Raw genomic sequence first — 17,573 nt, 5'->3', positions numbered from 1 at the left:
CAGTTCATACCCAACACAATGGGGGATTGTATAGAAGCTGTGGTGAAATGGAGTTGTTCCAAATGTTCTCCCACACCCAAGGCGACCCGTGCAGTCCTATGAGTGACTGGACCACCCTTAAAGTCACTTCCATCCATCTGGGAAAATTTAACGGGCTCGGGTAGCTCAACCCGTTTCACTTTTAACTCCTGGGCTGTCTCTTCATTCATTTAAGTCCGAGCACAGCCCAAATCGACCAGCACTGCCACCCGCATTGTTGGTCTTCCTCTAGGCAACGTCAGGGTTACCTCAACATACACATTATCCTCTTGTTCGCTTACCATAAATGGAGCCCCTTGCTCACGGTCCGGTATGGTCTGCTGAGGAGCTCCCTTTACAGCAGACCGATGGCGTTTTTTGCCAGCAGTCTCCCCTCCTCCCCGTCACTCGAGGAGAGGGAATCAGAATTTGTAATCCGCGACTCCGATGGGCCGGTTGCTTTTGGTTGGTCCCAGTCGAGCTGTGCCTGCAGTGCTGAGGGTGTACTCCGCCTTCCTGGCAAGCCGCTCCGGTGACAGGACGAAACTTCGGTGAGTGCTCTCTCGGTGTCTCCGACTGTGGGCTGGGAAGGACTTGGTCTCTTGGCTCGGGAAGGACAATGGGTGGCGAAATGCCCTAAACCCCTGCAAACGAGACAAGCCCCACTCTCGAAACGTTTGCGGCATTCTGCCACAGACTGCCCCCCTCCTTGGCCAGGGCAAAAGTCAACAGTCCCAGGCTTGTCTCCACGGGGTTTGGCATCTCACGCAGTGCGTTGCTTGGAAATCTGCAGGAGTTGCCTGCGATTCTCGATGTCGGCCGCATGACGCACCCACCCCTCCATATCAGGGGGGTTTCCTTGCATAAAGGCCCAGTGTTGTAACTCAGGATTGAGGCCCTCACGGAAATATTGCACTCGGGTAGCTTCACTCCAGTCAAGGATTTTACTGGAAAGTAACTGGAACTCACTTGCATACTGCACCACCGACTTAGTCCCTTGGTGCAGTTGTAGCAGAGCAGTCTTGGCTCACTCCCCCCGGTGCGGATCCTCGAACCGGTTCTGGAGAGCGACCATGAAGTCATCCAGGCTACATAAAATATGGGAGCGGAGTTCATATTGCTGCACCATCCACGCCGTGGCCTCACCTTGCAGCAGTGAAGCAACATACTGAACCCGGCTTTCATCAGAGGGAAAGGTGTCCCCCTGCACCCGCATGAACCCATCCACTTGGATCAAAAAGTAAGACAGCAGGTCACTCAACCCATCGAACGTTATCTTCAAGTTCCATCCGTGCAGCAGAGCCGGAGCGGGGTGGTCCCCTGGGGGCGGCGCAGGCACAACCGGCTGGCCTACCCCTAAGGTCTGCTGGGGTTGCTGTGGCGGTCTCTGTCGCAAGTCATTCACCTCCCGTGCCATGTCTTGCATCGCAGCGTACATAGCATCAATTCGGTCAGACATCTCCTGTCTCTCATATTGTTTGTGCCGACGTTCCTCTTCCCACTCATGCCGTAGAAGAGACTCCAGTCGCACTGCATCCCCCTCCAGGTCCTCCAACCCGGAGATTGCTGGCCTCCGTTGGGTGATCGTAACCCCCGATGGGGCCCAGGAGGGAGGGGAGTCCAGCCAGGTACTGAGACGGGTTACCTTCTGTTTGGCCCCAGTGCCTGTTCCGGCTGGCCTCTCACCTGCCGGCTTTTCTCCCACCAGCTTCTCCTTCAGGACGTTAGGATCGGGCTCACCCGGTGTCGCCTTGTCCCCTTCAGCTTTGTCATCCCAGTCTCCCGCCATAGCCACCCCAATGTTAGGATGGGAGCGAGATCCGGAGCACGTGGATTAGCAGCTTAGTGTCAGGCTCTCCAGCCAACCTGGGCAATTCCCAAAAAGCCACTCGCTCAGACAGCAGGTAAACTTTATTGTAGAAGCATCAGGTACAGCTAAGATAACTTGCAGGTTTCAAAGCTGCTAATGGCGGGCTTGGTTACAGGATAATACTTAAGGCATGGTTACATGATTACATCACAGGTGCGCACACTAACAGGCTTGGGAAAGGGATAGATAACAGGAAAGGGACTGATAACAATGTCTGGTAGAGAGGAGAGCGAAGCAACCCAAAACAGACTGCAGTTTGTTAGCCGCTCAAGGACAAGGTAGAGGGTGGGGGTGGGGAACCGGGAGTGAGAACAGCAGAGCAACAATGTAAACACCTCACAGGGCCCTAACTCATGTCAAGAGCCTGACTGCTTGTACGAGCCAGCTCCACCACGACTAGTATGGACAACACAGGTATCATGAAGAAGAAACCAAAGACCACCTCTGACATTATTGTACTTAAAGTTCAAACTAATGCAGTAACTGGTACAAAATAGTGGAACTTTTTTTCTGTTTAGTAATAATTTTTAATAATGATAGAATATATCCAAGTATTAAATATAGCAGGGACTCTAAAAATATTGCTTCAGGTGGTTGTGTTATCTTGCTTATGTTTATGATTTTCCCTCCCCAATATATCTTTTTAATTTCTGTAACCCCCTCATTTAATAAACCAACAAAACAAAATATGAAAAAAGAAGAAGAGAATAGTAGGAAATACCTGGGAGTTCCAAAAGTAGAACAAGGTACCATAAAAGGCCAAATTGTTTGTGTTAATTGGATTAGTGGTTGAAGGAGCTAAGTTTTCTAACACCCAGGTCTTCCTAGAGCTAGTCCATACCATGCAACATTACTAGAAGCTGAGCTTTGAGCAGAAATGTGGGAACTGGACTTCAGAGAGCAGTCATGTTGTCTTAAATTTTGCATGTACTGAAACTACACTTGATGGGGGGGGGGTGAACCTCTAATGTTTAATTCTCTCTAATCTTTGGTTCTAAAGTAGTTTATCTAAAATCTACTTTTTACTAACAGCAGATGAGGTGGTAAATCTGCTTCTGAACTCTACTGCTTTATATTGCAGGTACTGTGCATGTTGTTGAATACTTCTCTATGCCATAAAATAAAAAAATCCCTGCACATAGAAATACAGATGTCAGAATTTTATTTGCAGATATGGGAAGAGAGTGGATGTTAGCAGTGCTGTGCACCCTAAAATCTGAGCTCTGGGTATCCCAGCTGGGCTTTATGTAGAACTGTGGAGTGTATGATTGGATGAGGGGGAAGGGTGTGCCTGGCCCTGGTGGTGTGTGATTGGGTCGCAATGTAGTTGGCATCTTAAATTATCCTGGGACTTGTGGATGAGACCACAGCTGAGGGGATCACTTGAGCTTCCCCACTGCATTGGACTGCACCATGGCTTTTGTGGGTGTACCTTTATGTCAGTTCTGGGGGCATTTCCAAGCAGGAGTAGCTTAGGGAGCCAGCTCTCACCATCCCCCTAGCTCCACCCATTCCCCCTCAAGCACAGAAGGTTTGTACCTGTGGTGCTTCGGTGAGGGTCCACAGCATTACTGCACCATTGCCCAGCAGCAGTGGGGTAATACACTGGTGTTTCTTGAAAATATGCCAGCCTATCTCTGAGAGTAGACTACATATGCCAGCATATCTCTGAGGTTGACTTCTTCAGTGTTCTCCCCCACCATCACCACCCAGATTGTGCTGCAAAAAAGGAGTCTAATTGACCTGGAAATTCCTTGTAATTGTAAACCTTCCTGGACATCAGTTGGATGAAAGGCATGTTATAATATTTAAAATAAATCTTTAAATATGTTGCATATTGTGAAAAAAGAAATGTCAACATTTAATGTGTGTTAGTTAAGTGCTATCATCGCTTCTGACTCGTGATGACCCTATGAATTAATGTCCTCCAAAGTGATGTATTGTTAACAGCCTTGCAAACTGAGGGCCAAGGCTTCCTTAATAGAATCAATCCATGTCCTGTTGGTTCTTTTCCTGCCTTCAACTTTTTCTAGCTTTATTGTCTTTTCCTGTGATTGTTGTCTTCTTATAATGTTGTCTTCTCATAATTGAGCAGTAATGCTGTGGACCCTCACCGAAGCACCACAGGTGCAAACCTTCTGCGCTCGAGGGGGAATGGGTGGAGCTAGGGGGATGGTGAAAGCTGGCTCCCTAAGCTACTCCCTAAGCTGCAGTTTAGTCATTTTAACTTGTATGGAGAGTTCCGGCTTGATTTGATCTAGAACCCATTTTTGACAGTCCACGGTATCCGTAAACTCTCCTCCAACAACGCATTTCAAGTGAATCTACTTTCTTCATGTCAGCTTTCTTCATTGTCCAACTTTCACACCAATATTTAATACCAAACTACGAAACCTAGTTAACAAACACTGTCATGTTATACTTTTGGGACTGATCAGCGTTCTCTTCCATTTCTTAAGATCTTATGGTTCCAAATGATATTGTAACAAATTTTCTTCTCAGGTTCTTTATATTCAGAGTCCTTTTCTTGCTCATTGTTGCTTGTTATTTCATTATTCCCTACCTTGAATCGATATCTCATGCAAGAAAAGAACTCCCCACGCATCTTGGGAGCATGAAGGACTGCTTGTTCTGTTGCCCAGGCTAAGAGGTACTCATTGCAAGAAGCATTGCTTTCATGGAACCATTAACAGAACAGGGCTGCTCTCAATGGAACTGCTCATTAACTTCAAAAAGAGAACCTTTTCTTTATGGCCTGGAGAGCTGGGAGTGCTTCTTCCCACAGTACATGACTCCCACAGCACACAGGGAGAAACAGCTGCAACCACTGGGTTTGGCTCCAAAGGCTTCCATGAATGGAATGAATGTACAGAAATGATTTTTGTACTGTTTTCCCTCAGCTGTGCCCTGCATCTTTCGAAAACCCAGTAATGAAGTTCAGGGACCTTGCAGAGCTACGACATGCAACATGAGAGGCTGCAGCAAAGAGACAGTTATTTGTTTACTTCATGGCCAGTTTCTTCCATCTTGATGCAATATGCCATATGGCATATTGTTTTGGGGGGTTCCCTTACCCTCAGCAGAAGGTCTTTAGAGATGCAGGGGGGCTGCTGAGGAAGGATATTAGTCTATGAATTTGCTGTTTGAGGAAACGTAGATCCATCTCATAATGTCTAACCTGTGTTCTTATCAATTAAAAGAAAGAAGTGTGTTATGTACTAGGTATGTCACCCCCACACACACCCTGGGAACGCCCCCGGGGATGCCAGAATACCCCCTGGAATGCCCCCTGGAAGGCCCCGTCGGTGTTCCAGGGTGGTGCTGCTGCAGCAGTATCAGGAGATCCGCATTGGGGGCCCTTACAGTGGCATAAGTGGCCTGGACACCAGCGTGGGGGCCCCCAACACCGGCACAGCCCCTTCCTGGCCTCCTGAGAACTCCTGAGAACCCAACTAAGGCCAGAGTATACTTTACAACCTTGTATTTACACAAACCTTGTATTCCAACTAAATCCAGAGTATACTTTACAACCTTGCATTTAAACAAATCTTGTATTCTAACTAAATCAAAAGTATATGTTGCAACCTCATATTAAAATAAATCTTGTACTCCATCTAATTGCAGAGTATACTTTACAACCATGCATTTAAATAAATCTAGTATTCCAACTAAAGTGTATATGTTGCAACCCTGCATTAAACAAAACATATATTCCAACTAAAACCAGAGTATACATTTGCAACCCTGCTTTAAAAAAACACTTGTATTCCAACTAAATGCAGAGTATACTTTCAACCCTGCAGTAAACAAATAGAATCATAGAGCAGGATGGGGCCACCAGGGTCATCTAGTCCAACCCCCTGCACAATCCAGGAAATTCACAATTACCTCCCCTAATAGGGGTGTGCAAACAAAAAACAAAAACAATTTGGTAAAATTCAGGTTTATTGGGCCAAAGTTTTTTCAGGAAACCCGAAATAAGTTGAATTCTCACACCAGTAAATATGGGAATTTGGTTTATTTTTGGGTTTCCAGAAAAAAATTGGATCTGGGGGCATTTTTTGAGGTAGAGCCCCCAAACTTGCAGGGTAGTTTGCAGGGACTCTCCTTGCAAGAACACTCAAGTTTGGTGAAGATTGGGTTGGGGGGTCCGAAGTTTTGAGGTCTGGGTTGCCACCTCTCGCGTCCATTGACATGCATTGGAAAGTAAGTGTCAGATTCTCCGTTGCTTTGTGAGAGGGCTAATGCATTGCAGGGAATATCCTTGCAAGAACCGACAAATTTGGTGAAGCTTGGGTCAGGGGATACGAAGTTATGGGGTCTGGAAGAGGTTCCCCCCCCCCGCCTACTTTGACATGCATTGGAAGGTAAGAGTCAGTGAGATTCTCCTTTCCTTCATGAGTTCGCGGATGCTTTTCTATGGAAAGAGGAGGGGCAACCTCTCCAGAGCCCATAACGCTGGACTCCCTGACCCAATCTTCACCAAAGTTTGGGGTTCATGCAAGGAAAGTCCCTGAAAGATACCCTGTCAGTCAGTCAGTTTATTAAAATGGTCAGCGACCAGACAGTATGTACAAATACAGAAAGACATTAAAGTTTAAAAGGAATATATAAAATCCACAACTAATAACCTGATCATTTATAGCTGACATTCTATAGGACATAGAGACCTTACATAAATTTTCGTACATCAAAGGTCTGAATGACTAGCAGTCAGTGAGGGACCCAGATCGTTTATGATTGCCTTATGTTTAGTAAATGCAATGAACAAAAATTTTGCTACTGAACGTGAAATCTCCATGTTTTTGTCCTCCAAGAAATATTTTACTAAAAAACCCTCAGGTTGATATATAAAACTTCCGGTTTGGTTAAAACGGTGTGTAAATGGTTCAATTAATCACTTTCTCTCCGAGGCATACCAATCACAATGAAATAATACATGAGAAACTGTCTCTATGGAGTCGCTTGAATAGGGACAGAATCTCATGGAGCGGGGAGTATGGTGGAATCTGCCATATAGTAGCGAGGAGGGAAAGGCATCAAATCTTGCCCTTGATAGGGCCCATCTATGGTTTGGGTTGGAAATATAGGCCAAGTATGAAGCTGGAGCCAAACCCGAACCCGGGATTCAGGTGGTTGTAAAAAAGGGGTAAGATGGCATGCTCTGTTTGTAATTCGATATCAATAAAGCATTGGTGGACCACACATTTAGCTCTTTTTAATCCTACTTCTAAAAGTTGTTCTGGATCCAGTCCTATTATTCTTTATCTTTCTGTTGCTCTTTGGACCCATTGAGTCCTGCCTCCTGTCTCAATATCGCATTTGATGTGCCTTTTTGGGTGTTAAATAGTGCCCTTAAAAATTTCAATTGCACTAATTCTAGGGGTTTGAGATTTTCAGCCTGGATGGTTTGCTTTTAAAGTTTTAAAGTTAAAAGTTGAGTCTGTGCGGCGGCTAGTGAGTCTCTCCGCTCGGCACTCGGGCCGCGCCTCCTCCTCCTTGGTTTTTTCCTGTTTGGGGTTGAGCTGAGCCGTACTGGTTTGAGGGGGGGCTTCGCCCGTTCTGCAGAGGGTGTGTGCCCGCTCCCCTCTGCGGGAGTGTGTGCTGTGCTCTGCTTTTGGTTTTTGCCCATAGCCTGGGGTTGAGTGCGACGGTGTGGCTTTCTGTGAGCTCTAGTTCCGTGATAATCCCATAAACAGACTTCAGCAGACAAGCAGTCCAAAGAAAACTGATTTATTAGAAAATCTACAGATAGCAGAAGCCAGGAGTCAAATGGACACTAGTAAAAGCTATGGGAACAGCATAGAGCATATATTGAAAAGCACAGGGCAAATCGGGGAGATCTGGATACCATAGCAACCCCCCCTCCTTGGAGCTGGCAGGAGGTGCCAGGAGGTGCTAGGAGAGTTCCCATACACTGGGAGTCTAAACACTCTATTTACAGACATGGAGCTGGCCTTGGTAGGCATCTGGGGAAACCACAACATTCCTTTCTCAGACCCATGCCTGACATGAGTCTCCCCCCGGCACCGCTGGGCAACCGCGCCTCCTCCTCCTTGGTTTTTTCCCCGTTTGGGGCCGAGCTGTACTGGTTTGAGAGGGGGGGTTCGCCCATTCTGCCTGGGTGTGTGTGTGCCCTCTCGCGTCTCTCTCTCCCTGGTTTGAGGAGGGGCTTCAGTTGTGTGTCTTCAGGTTTTCCCTCATTCATAAGATCGGTTAGGCGGCGTCTGGCCTAGGGCCCTCACAATTAAACCCTCGCTGTAGGGCAGAAAATACTCTGGGGCCATTTTTGCATGGTCTGATGCTCACTCAAAACTGGTTTTCAAATTGTGACTTAAAGAATGCATTTGCCCGGTCCTGACTCCGGAGTCCGATGCAAAAGGGGAAATTCCACCCCACCTGCTCCTTATGCATAGCTAGCATGCCTCTGTCCCTTTCCATTTTTTGCAAACTCCCAAGGTGGCGTCACGTGTTGCTTTGCATGGGTTTGCAAACTCTGAGTCCAAACGGTCTATTTATTTCTATTCATTCCAATGGGCGGAGGGGGGACCCCTTCCGGGCCCCATAACTCGGGACCCCTGCCCCAATCGGCACCAAACTTGGGGGTTCTTGCAATAAGGGTACCCTCAAGCTACACTGAAAGTTTGGGGCTTCTACCTCCAAAAAGCCCCCCCCCCAAGCCACGGAAAGCCGCGAATGTGTTTGTAATGGCTTTATTGCAATGGGCAGATGGGGGGACCCCTTCTGGGCCCCATATCTCAGGAGGCCCTGACCCAATCTTCACAAATCTTGGGGGTTCTTGCAAGAAGGGTCCCCTCAAGCTATGCTGAAAGTTTGGTATTTCTACCTCCAAATATGCCCCCCCCTGGAACAAATGTGTTTTTAATGGCTTTAAACGGCCTAATTTCCCCCAAACTCCGAATCTCACGCCGAATTGAACGGATCCGAATCAGGGGAGTTCGGACTTCAGCATTTCCTGAATCAAAACAGGCTGATTTTTGCTGAATCCAAATTTTACTGAATTTTTTTTTTTCAACAGCCCTACTCAGATCTTGCAAATTGAGGGTTGTGGCTTCCTTCACTGAGTCCATCCATCTCTTGTCGGGTCTTCCTCTTTTCCTGCTGCCCTCCACTTTTCCTAGCATGACTGTCTTTTCCAGTGACTCTTGTTGTCTCATGATATGACCAAAATACGATAGCCTCAGTTTAGTCATTTTAGCTTCTTGGGTCAGTTCAGGCTTGATTTGATCCATAACCCACTGATTTGGTTTTTTGGCAGTCCGTAACACTCTCCTCCAACACCACATTTCAAAGGAATCTATTTTCTTCCTATCAGCTTTCTTCAATGTCCAGCTCTCACACCCATACATAGTAATAGGGAATACGATGGCATGAATTAACTTAATTTTGGTGGCAGTGACACATCCTTTCACTTAAGAATGTTTTCATAACTGCCCTTCCCAGTCTCAATCTTCTGATTTCTTAGCTGCAGTCTCCCTTTTCATTGATGGTGGAGCCAAGAAATAGGAAGTCTTGAACAATTTCAATTTCTTCATTGTCGACCTTAAAGTTGTGTAATTCTCCTGTGGGCATTACTTTTGTTTTCTTGATGTTCAGCTGTAGTCCAGCTTTGGCACTTTCTCTTTTAACTTTCAGCAGTAGTCATTTCAAATCTTCACTATTTTCTGCCAATAATGTAGTGTCATAGGCATATCTCAAAGTATTAATGTTCCTTGCCCCAATTTTCACTTCAACTTCCTCTAAATCTAATCCAGCTTTCCTAATTATATGTTCTGCATATAGATTGAAGAGATAGGGAGATAAAATACATCCTTGTCTGACACTTTTGCCAACTGGAAACCAATCAGTTTCTCCATATTCTGTTCTGTGGCTTCTTGTTCAGAGTACAGGTTGCGCATCAAAACGATCAGATGTAGTGGCACACCCATTTCCTTTAAAACCAGCCACAGCTTTTCATGATGCACACAGTCAAAAGCTTTGCTGTAATCTATGAAACACAAGCTGATTTTCTTCTGAAATTCTCTCATATGCTCCAATATGGTAACAGCCTTTGCTGTAAGATTTTGAGCATCATTTTACTTGTGTGAGAAATAATGTGATGGTTTGATAGTTGCTACAATCTTTAATGTCTCCTTTCTTGGGAATTGGCATCAGTTAAAGCAACCCAGTGAAAACTGAAACTTACACAGATTCCTCAGGATCTAAGCCAAGAAATTCACTAATCCCACCTGCTATATTGCTCGGAGCAAAGGCCTGTGCACTCATCAACCTTTATAGATGCTGTAAACGAACCCTTCCAAATGTGCAAGCTCACTTTCTCCACTAGCATCATGGAGGAGGAGCAAAAATGTTTTTTCAAGGATCACTGTTTATTACGCTCACTTCCTTGCAGCTTGGAAGGGCAGGATAAGATCAGCATAGCTCAAGAGGCAGAGGCTGGTGAGTTGGAACCAACAGAAGCAGGATGAATGGTAAGCACCTGTGGAAGACAGACTGCTTATCATCACACCCAACCTTCTGCCTTATGGGGGGGGGATGTTTTGAAAATACCAACTTACAGATGCATGTGGGCACGGTGCCGGTGTTCCCAAAAGCAACAGTGAATCCTCTTCCGGATCAATGCTCAAGATAGTCAAGATCATTTTGTTCTGGGCCACTGTTACCCATCACACCATTACTGGCTCACCTGTGGCTGGCTGAATCTTCTTGATGAGTAGATAAGGAATTATAAAAGCAGCAATATGTACCCACTCAGTCTGTATCTGGTCTCTTTAGGGGGAGCACTTTGCTGGTGAATATACTTTCATCTTAGAATAAACGAAACATTAACAGATTTGTTCCTTGGAGTTTAGCCCAGGAACTTATGGGATGGGATGACTTAGCAGAACTGGCCAAGTCCCTGAGTAAAGTTGGGATGCATTTGCTCTTGCAAGTACTTGGTTTAAGAGAAACACCACCTGGCCTCAGCCACTACTACAAGGAGCTGCTGAAAAGGATAAAAGTGAAGGGGGGCTGAAGGATATGGGGGAAGCTACATTTATCTAATATTCATGGAGATTTTTACCCCATCTTTCCCAAAACAATGCAACACCCTTCCAGTCTTCCATAAGAGTGAAATTGACCAGCCAGGTGCTGCTTAGATGAAGTCCACTCAGTTTCAGCACCCCACAGACTTACATGGGGACTTGGGGGAGCAGTGCCATTAAGGGATAAGAAAAATGGAGCCAACCTGCTCTTTCTCCCCTTTGCTGCTGCTGTGCATCAGGCTACAGGTAAGGGACCAGGGCTAGTGATGCAGCTCACAGCAGCACTAAGTCACTCTCTATAGATAATTGTTTTCTCTGAAGTGTACAGGTGTGTGTCTTTGTGTTCTCCTCTTGGCACCCCCTTCCAGGTTAGCTAGGGATGGAGATGAAGCCTATTTGACCTTTGCATTTCGCTGTCTTTCCCTTCCAGAGAGCTTGTCTGCTGCGGGAAGAGATTTCAGCAGGTGAACTCTTGTAGAAAATGAAGAGCAAAGGAAGAATGTGATTTGGAGCATTGCCAGCAGATCTTTGCCACCCAACCTTTCTGGTCCCAATCTCAGACAAAAAAACAACAAAACAAAACACAAACCCAAAGGGAGTTATGGGAGCAATCTCACCCACCCACTTCAGTGTTCGGAATTAATAGTTAAGTCTCTATTACACTTTTTTCTCTATACAGCATGTGCATGTCGATAAACCCAAATAAAAAATAAACCTGAAATTAGCCATTTCGGTAAATTTCCAGTTCAGGTTTACCAAATGCACAAACCTGGGGAGAAATCGAAAGCTGAATAGGCAATTCCGGAAAAAGGCAAATAATTATTCGGCTTTTTCGGATCCTGGGGGCATTTTTCAAGGTGGAGCCCCCAAATTCACAGCGTAGCTTGAAGGGACTCTCCTTGCATGATCCCCAAAGTCTGGTGAAGATTGGGGTCCGATTTTTTGGGGTCCCCCCTCCAAAGAGAATCATTGCAAATTTTGCAATATTTCTCTATGGAGGAAGGGGGCCCGACCCCTTCCAGGCCCCATACAATTGGACCCCCTGATCCAATTATCACAAAACTTTGGGGTCATGCAAAGAGACTCCCTTCAAGCTATGCTGTGAATTTGTTGGCTCTACCTTGAAAAATGCCCCCCCCCCGGAGAATTTTAAAAATACTTAAATTTTAGACTTGTAAGTAATGGCCAAGAGCCCCGTAGCGAAGAATGGTAAGCTGCAGTACTGCAGTCCAAGCTCTGCTCATGATCTGAGTTCGATCCCAATGGAAGTTGGTTTCAGGTAGCCGGCTCAAGGTTGACTCAGCCTTCCATCCTTCTGAGATCGGTCAAATGAATACCCAGCTTGCTGGGGGTAAAGGGAAGATGACTGGGGAAGGCACTGGCAAACCATCCCATAAACTAAGTCTGTCTAGTAAACGTCAGGATGTGATGTCACCCCATGGGTCAGGAATGACCCGGTGCTTGCACAGGGGACCTTTACCTTTACTTTTAAGTAATGGCCACCGTCTGATTCCTCCCTCCAGACACTAATTTTCCCATGGTTAATTGCAGGGTTACAATCGATCATGGGAAATTGAGTTTTCCCACAATTGTAATGGCCCTTCCTTTCTTAAGAGTCATGGGAAAACTCAATTTCCCATGATCGATTGTAACCCTGCAATTAACCATGGGAAAATTAGTGTCTTGAGGGAGGAAGCAGACAGTGGGCATTACTTACGTCTCAAATGTAAGTATTTTTAAAATTCTCGGGGGGGGGCATTGTTTGAGGTAGAGCCCCCAAATTCACAGCGAAGATTGAAAGGACTCTCCTTGCATGACCCTCAAAGTTTGGTGAAGATTGGGTCAGGGGTTTCAATTTTATGGGATCTGAAATGGGTCGGCCCCCCATCCCCAGAGAATCATTGCAAACTTTGAAAAAAAATTTATGGAGGAGGGGGCGACCCCTTCTGAACCCCATAAAATTGGACCCTCTGACCAAATCTTCACCAAAGTTTGGGGGACATGCAAGGAGAGTTTCTTCAAGCTACGCTGTGAATTTGGGGGCTCTAACTCAAAAAATGACACCCCCCTCAGGGCCAAATTTTTTCAGGAAACCCGAAAATAAGTCAAATGCCCATATTTACCAGTATTCAGCTTATTTCAGGTATCCCCCCCAAAAAAATGGGCCCAAAAACCCAAACCCGAAAATTAGTGATTTTTTTTTTTTTTGCACACCTATACAGCGTGGATGTGTTGGCATTTTTCAGAGCACAGAATGAGGTTTTTCATGCCATCTGCTGGGACCCTGCTTGTTGCGTTTGCCGCTATAGGGACTGAAGGAAAAGAATAGCATGTCACATTCTCTGTGCGGTGTCTTTGACCCTTCCAGGTGCTGAACTGCACCAATAACACAGCTACAACGCCCCCCCCCCCCCATTTCTCACACTGGTAACTGCTGGACAGCAGCTTCTGTGCACATGATTTTCCCAGGGCTGGGGAAATGCTGGAGGAAGGCAGCCACTTAGGCAGACTGCACAGCCTAAAGCACAAGTAGGGCAGGGACCATGATAAATGTTTTCAGTGGTTTCCTTTCCCTCAAATACTATGTGTGATGTGCTGCTACAAGCTGAGAGAGATGCAATGTAAACAAATGTGGTCCATTCCCAGTTTGGCATGTTTTGGTATTTCAGGAGCTGTGTTCAAAGCAATCATATCTGCTTGCAACACAACCTTAGAAACACTGGAAGTCCAAAAAAGAGGCAATTGTCTGCACATCTGTATGTATGTCCTTTTAGGGCTTGGTACTTTGAACAGTTGTGGTGCTTCTCTTGACTGTAAACATATAACAAAGCAGGGCAGAGGCCAGATATACAAAGGTGGTGACTCCCCTCTTGCTTCTGCAGTAAAGGTTTTCTTTAGCCAGAATTCCGGGGGCTGATGTGGTCATGCTGCATTGTGCAACCAATCCCATACTATGCAAAACGTCTGTTTCCTTTTGTCTCCAATATTGTGATCCCTGTATGGAAGTCCCAGTAGCAATGCTAATCAGAGCAATCCCAATGTGGGGTTCTTTTCTTCCATGTTTTTCTATTCTATTGGGGTAATTTCTCTCAATCCCAGCTTTGTCAACTAAAGTTAGGGCAGGAATGGAAAACAATGCCAAGATCTGCTGTTGATGAGCTGTTGTGGTGATCATTTGTACATATAAGCATGTAGGTGAGTTGTGATTTATACGCACAAACGTGTTTTGTGTTTTTCTCACTTACTCAAGGAGCAGGAGCAACAGCTGTTAACATTCTTTCACTGGAGCCAGGAAAATGCAATTCAAAAAAGGAGTGAATCAGTTCAGGAAGAATTAAGGGGAAGGCTTTATTCCTGACAGGATGGTTTAGAAAGCAACAGCCTTAGTGGTAGCACTTTGTTTTGGGGAGAAAATTGAGGGAACACTGTTGGATTCAAGATAAATGCTTTTCATCATTCTATTTCTACAAAAGAGGAGGAGGAGGAGGAGGAGGAGGAGAAGAAGAGTTGTTTTTTATATGCCAACTTTCTCTGCCACTTAAGGGAGAATCAAACCGGCTTACAATCACCTTCCCTTCCCCTCCCCACAACAGACACCCTGTGAGGTAGGTGGGGCTGGAGGAGTGTGACTTGTCCAAGGTCACCCAGCTGGCTTCATGTGTAGGAGTGGGGAAACAAATCCAGTTCACCAGATTAGCCTCCGCTACTCACATGGAGGAGTGGGGAATCAAATCTGGTACTCCAGATCAGCCTTCACCGCTCCAAACCACCGCTCTTAACCACTACACCATGCTGGCTAAAGAACAGGAAAAGGAAGGCTTTAAACCACTGGTTCCCAACCAGGGGTCCGTGGACCCCCAGGGGTCCGCGAGAGCTAAATTAAGGTCCACAAAACAAAGTTATAAACCCATAATAAATTAATATTTTCAATTAAAAGTTCTCTATTATAAAAATATATATTCAAATATTATTCTAAGCTTAATGTTTAACTAACAGTTATGATTAAAGTTTATTTTCAAATTCTCGGAATTTTTATTTTGAACCTTGGGGTCCCTGCACCGAACTAAAAAGTCCTAGTGGTCCCTGGTCAAAAAAAGGTTGGGAACCACTGCTTTAAACAATATAGCACTGAGCACTGGGAATGGTTGTCAAGTGAATTTTGAGTGAGACAGGCTCTTCACCTCTTTTCTATGTAGCCCATTAGGTCGCTGATGTAGATCAGCCTTTCATCCCAGTATTAGTAACAGTATCTTTCCATCTCACTAACACGTACATTCTCTTCTGCTATATGACAACATTTTTCAGGGAGTGCAATTTCTAATTGTTTTATTTGTTATATGCCACATTTTTCCGAAACGAGCAAATAGGGGGAAACCTCTGCTTCTTTTTTGAACACCCTCCTGCTCACTCACTTGCCTTGCTATTGCTATTGCTTGCTGTGCCTACCCTTCCTTACTAGCAGCACTTTGTTCTCACTCCCACTTGGTGTATCTGCGGACAACAGCATGCCCTGTCTTATGCCCTATCTTATTATTAGCATTGCTGCCACCTTCACTAACTAAATCTGTAATCTGATCTTGCTTGCTAGCATCAGCCTGCACTTGGTTGTTTACCACATTTTGCTCCCCCATTCTTGCAGAATTCTGCCCTTCTGCAGTAGCAGCAACCTGTCCTCCCCTGCTGATTACAGGCATGTGATTCTTAAATGTGACATTGTAGTACACCAAGTAGGCATCATTGAACATGTAGAGGTTCTCATCGTTGGGATTATAATTCAAGCTCTGCACAGTAGGCAGAGATTTCTCTATGAAGATTCGCATATTGCCTTCCTGGGCTGTGTTAGTGTCATAGTAGTAAAATACCTCCTCGTGTGTTGCATTCACTCTTCGGGTGGCATACAACACTCCACAGATCATGAAACTATTTGTGGCTTCTTTCTTTGGCTGTGTTGTAGTCCAAAGTCTTCCAGCTTTCAAGTTGTTAGGGTCTACCTTCCTAATGACCACATTTCCATTGTCCTTTGAAGAGCCGTAAATCATCCACAAGCCCTTTTCATCCCCTGCCATGTCCATGTCCTGATATTTGACACCCTTATAGGAGAAGATGTCATTAAAGGAAGTAGGATCATTAGCTTCTAAATCCTTGCGCAAAAGTCGCATGGTGTTTGGATCCATTTTGCACAGGGCTCTGCTATCATAACAGTTGTAGAAGAAGGAACCATTATAGAAGATCACCCCACCCCCTTGCCCACAGTTCTCACATTCATCTTTCTTTCCTCTAAGATTAAATTCCATAATGGGAAAATAAAGCATCATTTTTTTGTAGGAGGCATAGAGGCGGAATGTCTCCAGTGTACGGTGGTCTTTGTTGGCTGGGAAAACCCAGTAATGGTCTTGTAATTTGGTCCCCAAGGCAGAATCCTTTCCCCAGGACCCCACTTTGAAATCTGTCCCTTTCCAGTTCAGTTTCACAATAACCGGTCCGTTAATGCTCTGTATTCCCTCATGTTGACAAATACCTGTAAGGAAAGAAGGCATGGGCTCATTTATATAAACCATTGTATTCTGCTCTCTCACTGACCTGGGGCAGAAGAAATATGGCTGTTATCCTGTGATGGCTGTTTGAAGAATTCCTGAGCTTTCTTTGGTCATGCTATCCCTTCCTGTGCCATTCATGCTAATATTGAAAGCCTCATCAAAGAAATTCAGAGTTATCCCATTTCTTTTATAGTGAGGACTCATTTTCATCAGCATATTGTTTTACAGGAAGGGCTATAGGGCTTGCAGGTGAAAGGAAACCCCATTTTCCCCTACCCTCCATCTTCCCCATTTGCTTCCAGCTCCAGAGGGCCTCCTTCCTACTGCCAGTTGTTGCTCCTCTCCCCACTACCCTGAGCTGCCAGCTCCAGTTTGCGAAATACCTGGAGATGTTGGGGGTGAAGCCTGTGGAGGGCAGGGTTTGGGGAGTGAAGGGGCTTCAGAGAGGTACAATGTCATAGAGGTAAATTGTGAAGAGCTGTGCTAGTCTATGACTGTTTTTAATAAAGATTGATTGATTGATATAAGCTAGAAGCTACTTTCCAAAGCAGCCATTTTCTCCAGGTGAACTGATCTCTGTCGCCTGGAGATCAGTTGTAATAGCAGGAGATCTCCAGCCATCACCTGGAGGTTGGCAACCCTACTTGCTGGCTTCAGCACCTCCCCCACCAACTCTGTCTCACCTCCTTGCCTCCACTCTCTTCACATTCCCCATCACTGGGGAGGGAGGAATGGGGAAGCCCAGGGTAGTTCCTGACTACCAGAACAGCCATAAGACCTGACAAGATAGGTAGAAATTGCTCCTCAGTTCTCTGCTGAGGAACTGCTACCTTTCAATAGTAAAGAAAGGGCAAAGCCCTCGCGAGTTCCTGCCAGCCTGGCCAGGCCCCGGCCAGACCTCCCCATCTAAAAAAGGAACCCCTCTAGGCCATAGCCTGAGCTCCTTCCCCCTTCCTTAGCTTCTCCCCTCTTCTGCCTCCCTAGAGCTGTGTAGGAGGTGTGGGGTGAGGCTGAACCCTTGGTAGAGATGAGCCTTGGGACTATTGCCTGTCTCCAGTGCTCTTCGGAAGGCTTTGGGGGAGGGAGGGGGAAATGATCCAG

General features: G+C 45.7%; 2 protein-coding genes across 2 annotated transcripts in view; both read right to left on the bottom strand.

Moving 5' to 3' along the window:
• The window catches only part of LOC130479663 (olfactomedin-like), a 38,513-nt gene extending 37,651 nt beyond the window's left edge, over nucleotides 1-862 (bottom strand). Inside the window, exons 1-2 of the mRNA XM_056852056.1 lie at nucleotides 786-862; nucleotides 427-662 (exon numbers count right to left, since the gene is read on the bottom strand). Of these exons, the coding sequence (XP_056708034.1) occupies nucleotides 427-662; nucleotides 786-862 (313 nt within the window). The remainder of the gene's footprint in view (nucleotides 1-426; nucleotides 663-785) is intronic.
• A 14,545-nt stretch (nucleotides 863-15,407) lies between these two features.
• Nucleotides 15,408-16,472, bottom strand: LOC130479662 (olfactomedin-like). Its single transcript, XM_056852055.1, has one exon. The coding sequence runs from the start codon at nucleotides 16,470-16,472 to the stop codon at nucleotides 15,408-15,410; it is 1,065 nt and encodes a 354-aa protein (XP_056708033.1).
• Between the last annotated feature and the right edge of the window lie 1,101 nt (nucleotides 16,473-17,573).

This window comes from Euleptes europaea, chromosome 6 (genome assembly GCF_029931775.1).
Source record: "Euleptes europaea isolate rEulEur1 chromosome 6, rEulEur1.hap1, whole genome shotgun sequence".
Taxonomy (NCBI): domain Eukaryota; kingdom Metazoa; phylum Chordata; class Lepidosauria; order Squamata; family Sphaerodactylidae; genus Euleptes; species Euleptes europaea.
The sequence above is the reverse complement of the archived record's forward strand: the minus strand, read 5'-3'. Positions and strand labels throughout refer to the sequence as shown.

Coding starts and splice junctions, on each gene's coding strand:
- LOC130479662 (XM_056852055.1), bottom strand. CDS start 16,472: ATGCCTTCTTTCCTTACAGGTATTTGTCAACATGAGGGAATACAGAGC.